Source organism: Volvox carteri (genome assembly GCF_000143455.1).
Source record: "Volvox carteri f. nagariensis unplaced genomic scaffold VOLCAscaffold_1, whole genome shotgun sequence".
Classification (NCBI taxonomy): domain Eukaryota; kingdom Viridiplantae; phylum Chlorophyta; class Chlorophyceae; order Chlamydomonadales; family Volvocaceae; genus Volvox; species Volvox carteri.
In genome coordinates, this window is record NW_003307545.1 from 4,839,243 (window position 1) to 4,851,214 (window position 11,972).

Sequence of the window (11,972 nt, forward strand, 5' to 3'; positions counted from 1 at the left end):
CATCGGAAGGTGACGCAAGTGAGGAAAAGCCGAGAGATGCAGGGAGCGCAGTGCGGCTTGTGGAGGGGCGTCTGAGGGGGAGGGGATAACTAGAAGCAACCAGTTTTGCGTGTCGTCCCGAGTCTTGGGCCCCCACGGCCCAAGTATGTATGTATGTTGTTACAGGGTGGTTAACTTCGCCAGCGGCCCCCTTTCCCGGGGCAGTCCCTGCTCTCCCCTGCTAGAGGGGCACCCTAATCCGTCACCCCATCCGACTTCAGAATGTATTCGTTGGGTTCGGCAACTCACCACCAGCATCCAACCAAATCTAGCGGATCAACGGCGCATCAACTTAGTTCCTGGTCAGCTCGCAAGTTGATATTATCACGTCCTACACCGTCCATATGATGGGGGGCCACCTCCCATTTCATCACTCCTCAAACACCCGAGGAGCTGGCAGGCGGATTTGAACCCGGGTCGACTGGATCGACTGGGAGCAGAAGTCAGGCCTTAACTTCTGCCAGCCGCCTGCCTTATGTATGTATGTCGCGAGAGGAAGGAGGAACACATTGTTTCGATGTTGTTCTGTTGCCGTTGTTCTGTTTGTTGTGATATTCGGCATTATTGCTGCATTGCATCATGTCTTCAGCAGCATCACCATCATACAGAACGAGATTAGTATTTTTATGTTCTGCTGCAACATGTGTTGGTTTGTCTGTCTGTGTATCTGTGAACGTACTTTGTGCCCAGCGGCGGCGGTGGTAATTGTGCTGATTGATTGGCGGTGGCTATGTCGAAGAGATGCGGTGGAGGGCACTACGGCCTTTTTCATGTAGTAGCATCAGCTTAACAAGCATTGCCCGTGTGGAAAAAAAGAGGGGGGGAGAGAGAGAGCCAGTCGGAGTTTTGGGAGTTGTGTGTGTGGTGGCGTCCTCCCCTCCCCTGCAGCCCTCCCCTCCTCCCTAGAATTGGGCGGCGGCATCGGACGTGTGGAGGAGTTTCTGCGGGTGCGAGGAGAGATGGAAGAGGAGGACAGGAGAATAAATGGGTGGTGTAGGATGCTCTCCTGCGGAATACATCTCGCATTTCGGCCCCCTCCCTCCCCCCCTCACTCCTTCCAGGCTCCGTTGTACAGTGTACAGCATTGTGCATGGCGGACGGGCGGGTACTGCTCAAAACCACACCGTCACGTCGCGCACAAAAGCGCACATGCACACGCACATGCACATGCAAAAACAGACAAACAGCTCACTCACACAGGTTACTGTGTCTTTGCGGGATGAGTGAGGCAGGTCGCAAATTTGTTTTTCCCAGTCCGTTCCGAGGCTGGCAGGGGAAGGGTCAGGTCGCCGCCTCTGGTATTTTCATGTTGCTATTTTGTGGCTCGGAGGGCCACTCCGGTTTGCAGCATTTGACAAGGCATTGAGAACCTTTTGACTCATGCCCAGCCATTTCCTTGGGCGCTTTGTGTGCGGGTTCATTTCCGTTTAGGAGTACGGCTCTATGGCGCGCACGTGACGCGGCACGGTGTGGCGGCGGCGAGAGTGCTGACACAGACATGACAACAGGTGTGTGTGTGCGTATATATAGAAATGCACAAAGCGACATGACGACTTCTGACCTCATCAAGTCCGGAGAAAAACGATTTTTTTAATTAATCATCGTTGGCTCATTGTATGTATGCATGTATGTATGCATGCATGTATGTATGTATGTATGTATGACTGTATGTGTACAGAACGAGCAGGGTGAAGGACTCCCTCGCGTATGGAGGATCGACAGCACACGACTGTACAGAAAGATTGATCCAGCAGTCTCACTGGCAGGGATTAGCTTCACCGATGATGCAAAATGATGACATTTTTAATCATCTCTTATGCGCTGTGTTTGTGCACTTGGCGCATGATGATCATGATGATGATGATGACAATGCTGCTTATTACCATGTCCAAATGATAGACTTAGGAGTAGTGATGGTGGTAATGATGATGATGATGACGACACATTTTGGCATTTTGACTTGAACATGACGCGGCGGCGTGGGGAAACCGAATGGCGGGTATCCACGCCCACATTGTGTATGTGTGTATGCGTGTCATCCACATCGCAATCGATCGCTTTCATTCAACCGTGAATGCCATTGTTTGTGGGTCTCTTCGTTAGGTGGGCTTGAGAAACGGATGACTGCCCCCGGCTGAGGTGTGTTGTTGTTGGGGGGGGGATATGTTGGCCTTCTCCCCGTTGCGAGGTGGAATAATCTTGAGACTGCATGACGCACAGCACCTCCCGACCACTGACGACCGATGTCCCGGTTCAGTGTGCACCAGTATGCGTCGGAGCTTCAAGGCTGCTACATGTGTAGGGGTTTTAGGAGCTGCAAGGCTGCCATGCGTTGTGAAGGTGCCTACGTAGTGTCACCATCTATGTGGAGGACAGCATGAGGCGAGGCACATAGCGCCAGGCACACAGCCGCCAACCACTCGGTCCATTATTTCGCCCAGTAGGGGCCATGGGACTATGGACACCTGCGATGGCCTAATGCGAAAGAGAACGCTAAGGGGAGGGGAGATGTGTGTGCTTGTGTGTGGCGTTCCCTAGCGCACATATCAGCAGGAAGCCCTCCCACTGGAGTTGCTTGAACACGAGTTGGATTAGTCGTTTTCGTTGTAATTTAGAACCTGAATCATGTCTTCATGGTGAAGTTGAGGACATTTACCTTCTGTGTGACGAGACATTTTCTGAAGGTTCTGGGTGGTGTTGAAATGATAACCCCTGTGAAAACATCCGGGGTGCAGAAAGATAGCACTGACACTGTATTGTATACAACAGCTGTAACACGGTTCACAATCTGTGCGGGCTGAGGGCGAAAGGAGTCTGACATGGCTGACAAGCTTGGTGCGGGCTTCAGCGCTCTTCAATAGGCAACTACCACCGGAAAATAGATCCCTTGCAACGCCCCCGTGTGCACACCGCCATACTGAAGTTTGAAGACTGAAGTGGAGAAAGGTTCCATGTGAACAGCAATTGGACATGGGTTAGCCCCGCCGGCCGGACCGGGTACGACAGCCTTTGCGACCGGCCACTGGACCGGAACCGGACCCGCAGAATTTGGACCGAAAAGGTGCTGCTCGACGCTCCCAATCATGTCCTAGTGATAAAGTATGACCATAGCCAGCGTTTTGAGCGGTCAGGCCGACGCGCGCGACCGGTCTTCGCGAATGTTTGGGTTGGAGACACACACACATGTACGCGCACATGAAAAATGAAATAAGAAAAGTATTATTTTCTGTTTCCTTTAAATTGAAGTTGGAAGTGGAACACCCTCACAGTCCGTAACACCTAAGACCTCAAGTAACAGTGAAGTTCGATGAAATTTTGGTAATGATAACACCTAAGACCTGAAAGCATGATGAAAACGATGGAGTTCTGCCTGCGGGGCATGCCGGTCTGATGCGGGTGGCTTCAGCGCCGACGCCGACAGGGCATGGAAGTCTGTTGTGGGCAGCTGCAGCGCCGACGGTGTGGGCTACTCGCGAACGGGTCTAGCGTGCGATATAGGATTCTAAGAGATGAGGCATACCTGAGCGCGATTCCCCTTGCGCTGCCCATCGAAAGGGAAAAGGGATAGGGCGGCTCCTGCTGGATTGCTTTCTGGCAGCTTCGTTAAGCAAGGTTTTCTTCTATCCTTCGTCTCGGGGAAATTGTGAAATGGGAAGGTCCTGTTTCATTAATGATAGTTTGGCCCCGTCAAGCTAGGCGATATGTATATGGGCTGGGCGACTGGATGAACAAACTTTCCTAACATCCATGTTGAAATTTGAAACAACAAATGTTACAATTTCACAAGTTGCAACATCTGTATAATAACTAGCCGATTCGTTGTTCGTTGCACGTTACTCAGCGCAAAACCTGGAAAAGCAAAAGGTGGTCTTCCCTTGCACTACAGGAAATCAGCATTTTGTCTGACAGTATGCCGGTTAGGTGATACCTGGGAAAAGCCCAGAGCTTTGGGGCCAGATTGTACAGCAAAGCTGTGTGTCGCTGTGCTCCAGACGTGCGGGCTATATTTTGGATCCTAAAGAAAGCTACTAAACGGATGCATTTTGCAAGTGTTAAGCCGCTTGGAGTGGCGATACCAACGACGAGATTTGACACAGAGGCGTTGTTAAATGAACGCACCCAAGATGCAACTAAGAGGTCATCAAACAAATAATCCATGCATAGCTTCAGCGCCCGGATATGTGTGCCGCGTGCGTCCGTTCCAAGCCAGACGAACGAGAGGCTGGCAGCCCTGCCTTGCATCAAGCGGCGATGGAGGAAGGACCAAATCCCCACCTTTTAACATTAAGTGAGATGCAAGCAATGAACAACTTAACTTTGCAAAAGCCGTCGTCTGACCAGTTCACAAAGTACTGTCCGTGCCCCTGGCAGGGGCAAGGAAGACGCCGTGCAGATGCGCGCTGAGGCAGAGGCCCCCTTCAGGCGCGTGTCCCCGGCGCGCCCTCTGTTTCTCTCTCCTCAATACTCCCACTAGAAGCCGCTGCGTGTCCGTCGTCCCAACGTGCCTGTTGCTATGAGGCTCTTGGAACGCCGGAAACGGCCTACAGCGCTAGGGCCCACCACAACCACTCCCCCACGTCTACCTCCATCCTACCGTCTGCACCCCGGGGTCGTCGTAACATCCGCGGGTCCCCTCTTTGGCCCCTTCCCCACGCTCTTCGCCACTATCATCACCACTATCATCGCCACTCTTCATTTCCTTCATTTCCCTCTTCCTCCGGAACTTTTGCCGATCGTTCTGCCTCATTTCATGCAGTTCATGCCGCCTTCTTGCTTCATTGCTACTCAGCGTTTCCTCCATAATTCCGTACATTAACACGTACATTCACACGTGTGTTTAACCACCAGCAGCACCCAGCCGGTTCCCGCAAGGCCCTCTTATCACTGTGACATAACGCCTGGGTTTCCTGGGCCGCGCCTCCCCCCTCCCGTTCCCCCCCCGTTCTCCCCCCCCCCCGTTCTCTTCCCCCCCCCCCCGTTCTCCCTCCTTCGGAGGACGGACGCCTTTCGGTCAGTTCTTTCGGTTGCTACTATCTTGCCCTGGCAGCAGCTTCAATCGCGTGTGGTTCGTCTTTCCCCCGTTCTCCCTCCTTAGGTCCCTCCGACTGGTGTTCAGCGGGTTCTCGGTGGTATCCGCCGGCCTGGGCTTCCTTATCAGTATCCCCCAGCTGATTGGGGCCCTGGGCGGGGCGAGGAGCGCACTGCCACTGGAGCAAGTACAGCAGGTACGTATGTACCGCAGCTTATAGTACTACTGTATGGCACCACTGTTTTCCGCGGAGGAAGGAAGACCTCCACATGTGCGGTACAGCACAGTAGTGTAGCCTAACCCTGACATGGGGTTTGTAAAGAGAAGTTGGGCCGGCGGAGGTCTGGACACCTGTGGTGGTAGTTTGATGCTCTCTGTCAGGCTGTGCCGTCTTCGCATACCTCGGTGCCAGGCCGGGTTGGTCTCGGAGCCCGGGATGGAACAGCGCCAGATCGGAGTGCTGATCACTGATTAGTAATCAGGTCATTCTTGTGCGCTTCCTCCGTCTACTTCTCGCGTCCCTCCCGAGCCCTCCCTCCGTCGTACTGTAACGCACTCACGTACTCACGTACTAACGGCTAACGCCTGCAGAATCTGGCTATCGACGCGGGCGCTGTCGCGGTCTTCGCATTCTTGTTCAAGCTCGACTGGGATGTAAGGAGGGGGGGGTGAAATTGGGGCGAGGAGCTGGCGGGCGAGTGGACGGCTGGGTGGGGCGAGCTAGCAGTGGAACCCGGGGTGGTGATGGGAGCAGCGGGCGAGGCGGTTTATTCGGCATGATGTTCCTCCCGAGGGACGGAGGAGAGGGGGGGAAGGCAGTACGGAGGTCGCACCAAAAGGCGTATGGGGGGGAGTTTGAGGGGCAAAGGAGGGGGAGGTAGCCAGTCAGATCCGGGATGGAGCGGGTTATAGCTCCTGCGGAATAGGACCGGGTGGCTGCAGCTGCAAGGGCGCGGGGTGACGGCGGTTCTTCCCATTGGCAAAGGGCTGTCTGAAAGCAGTTTGCAGGCTTCTGGTAGGGGTACAGGTGGCCAGGGTGGTTTCCCTCCACATAGCCCTTACCGCTCTTGCTGCCGAACAGCCCCATTGGATGACCCCTCGCATGTGGGTCATTTGCCTGGTGGACTCGTCCAGCGTCCCCCTCCTCAACTCGGCCGCCCCGCCCGTCCAGGCCCGCACCAAGCAGCTGGCCCGTCTTCAGCGCGAGGAGACCCTGGGGGCGTTACCCATCCGCCTGGCCAGCGGCAAGAGCCTCCGGCTGGGGGACCTGCGGGGCAGCGCCCGAGTGGTGCTGGTGGCGGGCACTCGGCGGCAGGTGGCTGCGGCGCTGCGGGAGGCTGAGTCGCTGCGGGAGGAGCTCGTGAAGCGGGGTGTGCTGGTGGTGCCCGTGGTTCTCTTTGAACTGGGTGGGTCATGGTGATAACCTGGAAGGGTGAGGGGTGGGGAATGCAGGATGACTGCTGGGGGAACGGAGGTGGGTTGGGGATGGGTGTAGGGGAGTGGAATTGGAGATGGAGGTGGAAGTGAAAGGGGCGTAAGGAAGGGGCAGGAGGGGGGAAGGGGCCCCCTAAGTGGGCCTGCAGGGTTCCGGATAGCGGGGTACACATGGGGCCCGACACGTCCTGGCGGCGGCGGCGGAGGGGGCCACGTGGGAGGTGTCCTGTGCTCCTCTTGTTTGCTGCTGGGGTCTATCGAGTGGGGTAGTGTGTACCATGGTGCCGTGCAACCTCTGCCCCTGCATGCTCACCTGCCCATGTCTCCTAAACTGCTGACCCTCCGCCTCCACCTCCCCCTCCACCTCCGCCTCTTCGGCCGGCTCTGTAGCTTCTTCCGGTGCCGGTGGCGGTGCTGCTGGCGGGGGTGCAACGGAGGAGCCGGAGGAGCTGCCCCAGCTAACCCCAGCGGATCAGAGATTCCGAGCGGAGCCTCAGCGGCTAGCCGAGTGGCAGGGCTGGTTTAAGGAACAGCTGACGTACAGCGCCAAGGCGAAGCCGGAGAACGGGTGGGCGTGCTGGGCGTGTTGAGGGGTGTTGTGTGGGTACCAGGGTTCGACACCCCGTACGGGGCCCGTAAGTTTTTGGCCTTTTTTCGGTATCCCCGTCAGGGCCCGTAGGACTTTACGGTGGCTCCCGTAAGGATTTTGGGGCGCGAAGCGCCCCCGTACGGGGCCGCCCCCGGACCGGCCGAAGGCCGGTTACGGGGGGCCCCGTAAGGATTTTAAGGATTTATAAGAGGCCGTACGGGGCCCGTAAAGTCCCTTGTAGGGGAGAGGACGGACCATATAAAGGATAAGGCCACACACTTGGCAGACATAAGTCATATTGCAATATTTGCGTTTCAGCCAAGGACAGTGCCCCCGTAAAGGTTTTGCGGGGGTTACGGGGGCCCCCGTAAGGTTTTCGGCCGGTACAGGAGCCTGGTACGGGGGCCCCTCCGTAAGGAAAATTTGGGAGGTACGGGGGAGCCCGCAAGTTTCAGGAAGGTCAGTGTCGAACCCTGGTGGGTACGTACATGTGCAGTACGGAGACGTGTAGATCTCCTCATTTGATTTCTTTATGTATATTGTGAGAGGCGTGAAGGTCTCGATTAATGGCTTGAAACCGCCAACCCACCCGCCTATCCGTCCCATGCCCTATCACGTGTGTCGTGTCCGTGTGTTTTTCCCCCGATGTCCCGCACGTCCTCCCGCTCCCCTTACCCCCGGGCCTCCAAATCGAACAGTTTGTTTGTTGGGCTTCGGCTGGATGGTCGAGTGCGGTCCAGTGGCAGCGGACGACCGCCCTGGCGGCGATATGCCCTGGAGCTCGCCCCCCTGGAGGGCGATGGTGGGTCGCAGGGGGGTGGGGATATGCAGTGCATAGCTACACGTTGCATCAAATGCGGCTCCAGACAGCAATAGGCTCCGCTCGGCTCGGCTCGGCCCGGCTCCAATCGCAAAAGGTTTGGTCATCGAAGGGTAGCCCCCTGTTCAGGGGTTTTGCGAGTTGGGCGGTCCGGGGTAGGGAGTTGTTGAGAGGTTTGAGGTCATTTATGCGAGTTGCCGGGTTGGGGAGGTGAGTAGTGGTGAGTGGTGAGTGGTGAGTGGAGTAACCCTTGTTGCTTCCCAGCTTGTGGAGGTCTCTGTTGTGTGTTGTGTAGTGTAATGGCTGTCGCTAGTGGCCTCTGCCGCTGCCTACTAAACTAAGGAACTCGACCAGCGCATTGGGTTGGGGGTAGTGGAGTGGGTGGGCAGGTGCGAACTGCCACGCAGGTTTTGGAAGGAGCGTAAAAGCACACAAAGGACCACCCACTGCATGCGATGCTTGCATGCAGTGTCGCTTCCTCCGCTTCCTCCTCTAAGGCTTTGTCTGATGGTTCCCCCGACCCGGCCGGCCCTTCCGCTGTCCCCATCCCCAACCGCGGTGTGCCGATCCGCATGCTGAAACTGCGGCAAAAACGGCGGCGACGGTGGCGGCATACTACTGCTACTGCCGACAACAACAACTGCATGTGCGTTGTGTAATAACGACGTGCTCGCCGCGCGCGTGATGATATGGCGCCCAGGCAAATGGACGGGATTTTTCGATGGATTTGATGGCCGCGTGTGAGGTGGTGTGAGACTGTTTCTTGCTTGCACGAAGCGAGATTTTGTTGTTTGTGTCTAGCTGCCGCAAGTTGTAATAGATGCTGCCGACGGACGGATTCGAACGGCCGTCCAGTTTTTGGCGGAAAAGACGGTAGTAACATATGCTGCTCCTCGAAGATGTTTTTCCTAAATTTAATTTTTTTTGTTTGCTTGCGGATGGCCTTCAGCTACACGGAATGTTTATTGTGTCTAGCCGGCTAAGCGCTATATTAGGGCCTCGTACGTCTGCTAAAACCCCCCGTGGTTGGTTTGTAGATTGTAGAATGGAAGTGAAGTGCTCGGCTGGTTTATTTGTTTGTCGTGGCTTGAGTAGGAACTTACAAGCATGAGTTTTTATTGCGAGCAGCCCATTTGCCACCCATAAGTTGCTGCTCACCAATGAATCCTCGTATCCGTACTTAGCCGTATTCTGAGTGTCACGGCACGACTGGGTCTTCACATGTGGCGGCTGGGACTATTATTATTATTATTTTCCAAACCTCTTTGCGAAGAGGCTTGTGAAACCACCCACTCGGCATCTCTCGCAAGGCACCTGCTTCGTTATTCATATTCGTTCGCGTGCCGGACAATCCAGCAACACCTGTCTATTGTCCTCGATCTGGTCGACCATACCACAGAGCCTGGGCAAACCGTTGCTGACTCCACAGAAACGGATCGCCATACCCCACATATATACGCGCCCTGCTCGCCGATAGATTACCCACCGAGGAACAGCGAGGGACTGTACCGTGCATGATGTGTGAAACAGGGAGGTGTATCTTCGCCCGTGGCAGCTACCCTGCGAAATCCTGCCTTCCCCGGTATTTCGGGGCACCCTCATCCAGTCACCCTAGTCACCTTCTCAGTGGATCGCTCAGGTTACGCACCCACCACCAGCATCTAACGGAATCTGCCGGGTCGACTGCGGCGCAACTCCATTCCTGGTCGACTTGCAGGTTAACTTTGCCCCAGGTCACCACCGTCCATCAACTCGGGGCGCAATGCCTTCCACCATCGGAAGGACTTTGACCCTAACGGGTATCGATCCCGGGATCTCGCGGGGGCATTGGTCGCGCCTTACCAGTGGTGCCAAACCCTATGTGAACGTACGTATATATGTACGTATGTGTGTATGTATGTATGTGTGTGCATGTGTGTGAGATATCGTGTGGGACTCTACCTTCGTTCGGGACCATCACTCACGTGCGACTTAAATCCATTGTACGGCTAGTACAGCATACTAGCACGACCACGACCACGACCCCGATTAACTACAACGTACGCTCGCACGTTTGAGACGACCACAAATTCATAACCAGGTTATTGGTTACGCCAATAACAGGCTACGTTATTGGGTGGTGCGGCAATAACTGTAACCACTTGCTTACAAACCGTCGTCCAACAGAGAACAGGATAGAACTGCAATAGTAAAGGATGATTAGGATCAATGATGTAGCAAGCGTTGTTTGTGCGGAGGGAGAGTGCATGGGTGTAGTGGCTGTACATAGTACGGCACACATATCGTCTACAAAAACGCGCTAAGGCGCTCTGCCAGCATCTTGAGAGGCCTACAGAGGCCTTTCCAGCGGCCAGTTAATACAATGGGTCCGTGACCAGGCGGGCTATTTAGGCATGAAACATAAACAGGATGTGCCGAACCATTCGAAGTGTGAAGGAGCGAATCACACGCCGCCGGCGGACGTCCCAGGTCTCCATTGCAGCAAAGCATCACACGATGGGCCGCCCTAACGGAGACTCAAGCTACGCACGTACATATACCCTACCCCAACTCAAGCAAGTAAGGATGTAATCAAGATCACGCACACCCCGTAAATCTCGACCAGGTCCCGTGTCACACTTGTTTTGATAACCTGAGCAAAGGCTGGAGCAGTCAACTTAGCCAAATGTCCCAGGAATTCGGGCTTGGAGACGTCGTCGCTCTTGCTTGCCATGGTGTCCAGATGGGCTGCCAGAAAATCAGACGTTGGTGCAGAGGGCCCATGTGAAACAAGGCCCGAATCGCATCAGTGCAGCAACTGGCATCAGTCAGCTTCGTTGCAGCTCAGCGGCGCGGGGCTGATTTCCGCCATGGTTCCGGCTTATGCCACAAATGCCTGACGAAAATCACACTTTATACAATTTAATAATTTATAAGTTGAGCGTCCACCCTACGATACAGGATATGTTGTTTGCCGCGCTCGAAAGCTTAACGGCTCAGAAGCCCGTGCAGGGGCCCAAGCGCGCGACGACCACCTATCAACATATCATTACAGAGTATTACATGCTGAAACATCTTCACCTGCAATGATAATAAAATAAATGCCATTGTTTGGTTTGCCGCTGCAGCGCAACGGGACTTAACCGCCCACCAATCGGCTATCTGTACGAATAGTGTGAATGCCCAAACAAACCCTAAAACCCTTGATCCCAAATTGATCAAAGAAGACCCATAATAATTGATTTTGAGTTTCTGCATTACCATTTTACTGTGTCATTTTCAAAATCAAATTGTGCGCTACAGGGTGTTATTAATTGCGATGCTGAGAGAACGATGGTGTCATGATGGGCAAGAAACTGTTGCGAAGCTGCCGTTTACCTGTCAGGAGCTTACGGAGCTTGGGGCCTTTCGGAAACTGCTCTTGGATGTCATAGGGCCCGTGCGTGGCACCAAAGGTCCCAACAGTTGGCTATTATTACTTAACACCCGCCTTCAGGTAGTACACGATGAACAATACCTCGTTACAGAGTCGACTAACCAAGAAACTTGGAACCATCCTCGTAAGCCTGTACACACAAGCCTCTCCTAGCATCCTTACGATTACAAATCTCACAGATCACAGGCAACATGGTGAATGCTTCTATCCTACTTGAAGCCCTAGCCAACGCAACGGCACAGGCACAGTTCATTGAGGAGAGGCTGCAAGCCCCTGCAGGCTTATTCTGCCCGCTTCGGAACAACTTGGAAAAGGTTGCACTGATGGACCCTCCAAACCGGGTATAATTGGTGGTACAACGATAGTGCCTCTCCATGATGTTTCCCCGGAGGTTTTATATATACCCATTAATGTCTCCCGCGGTAAGGCAGTTGTTGCTACGGACGACGAAACAACGCAGTGTTTCGACCTGGTGGATCACATGAGGGAGAAGATAAACGAACGGCAGACGAGCTACTCCAGCGATGAGGGTTTGGATTTTTTGAAGATACTTCTATTAAACTGAGCGCCGTGCGCAGCATCGTGGGGTGCCTGACCAGATGGCCAAGGCCCTGGTGCAGCCGTTCACGGGCCTGGCTCAGCAGGT

At 54.6% G+C, this 11,972-nt stretch overlaps 1 protein-coding gene across 1 annotated transcript; it reads left to right on the plus strand.

Annotated features, from left to right (window-relative positions):
- Positions 1 to 4,067: 4,067 nt before the first annotated feature.
- Positions 4,068 to 8,655, plus strand: VOLCADRAFT_120237 (uncharacterized protein; the record flags this gene model as incomplete). Its single annotated transcript, XM_002945870.1, has 8 exons — positions 4,068 to 4,327; positions 4,411 to 4,461; positions 5,135 to 5,264; positions 5,660 to 5,722; positions 6,240 to 6,474; positions 6,893 to 7,070; positions 7,790 to 7,893; positions 8,612 to 8,655. The coding sequence occupies exons 1-8, from the start codon at positions 4,149 to 4,151 to the stop codon at positions 8,653 to 8,655; spliced, it is 984 nt and encodes a 327-aa protein (XP_002945916.1). The 5' UTR covers positions 4,068 to 4,148.
- Between the last annotated feature and the right edge of the window lie 3,317 nt (positions 8,656 to 11,972).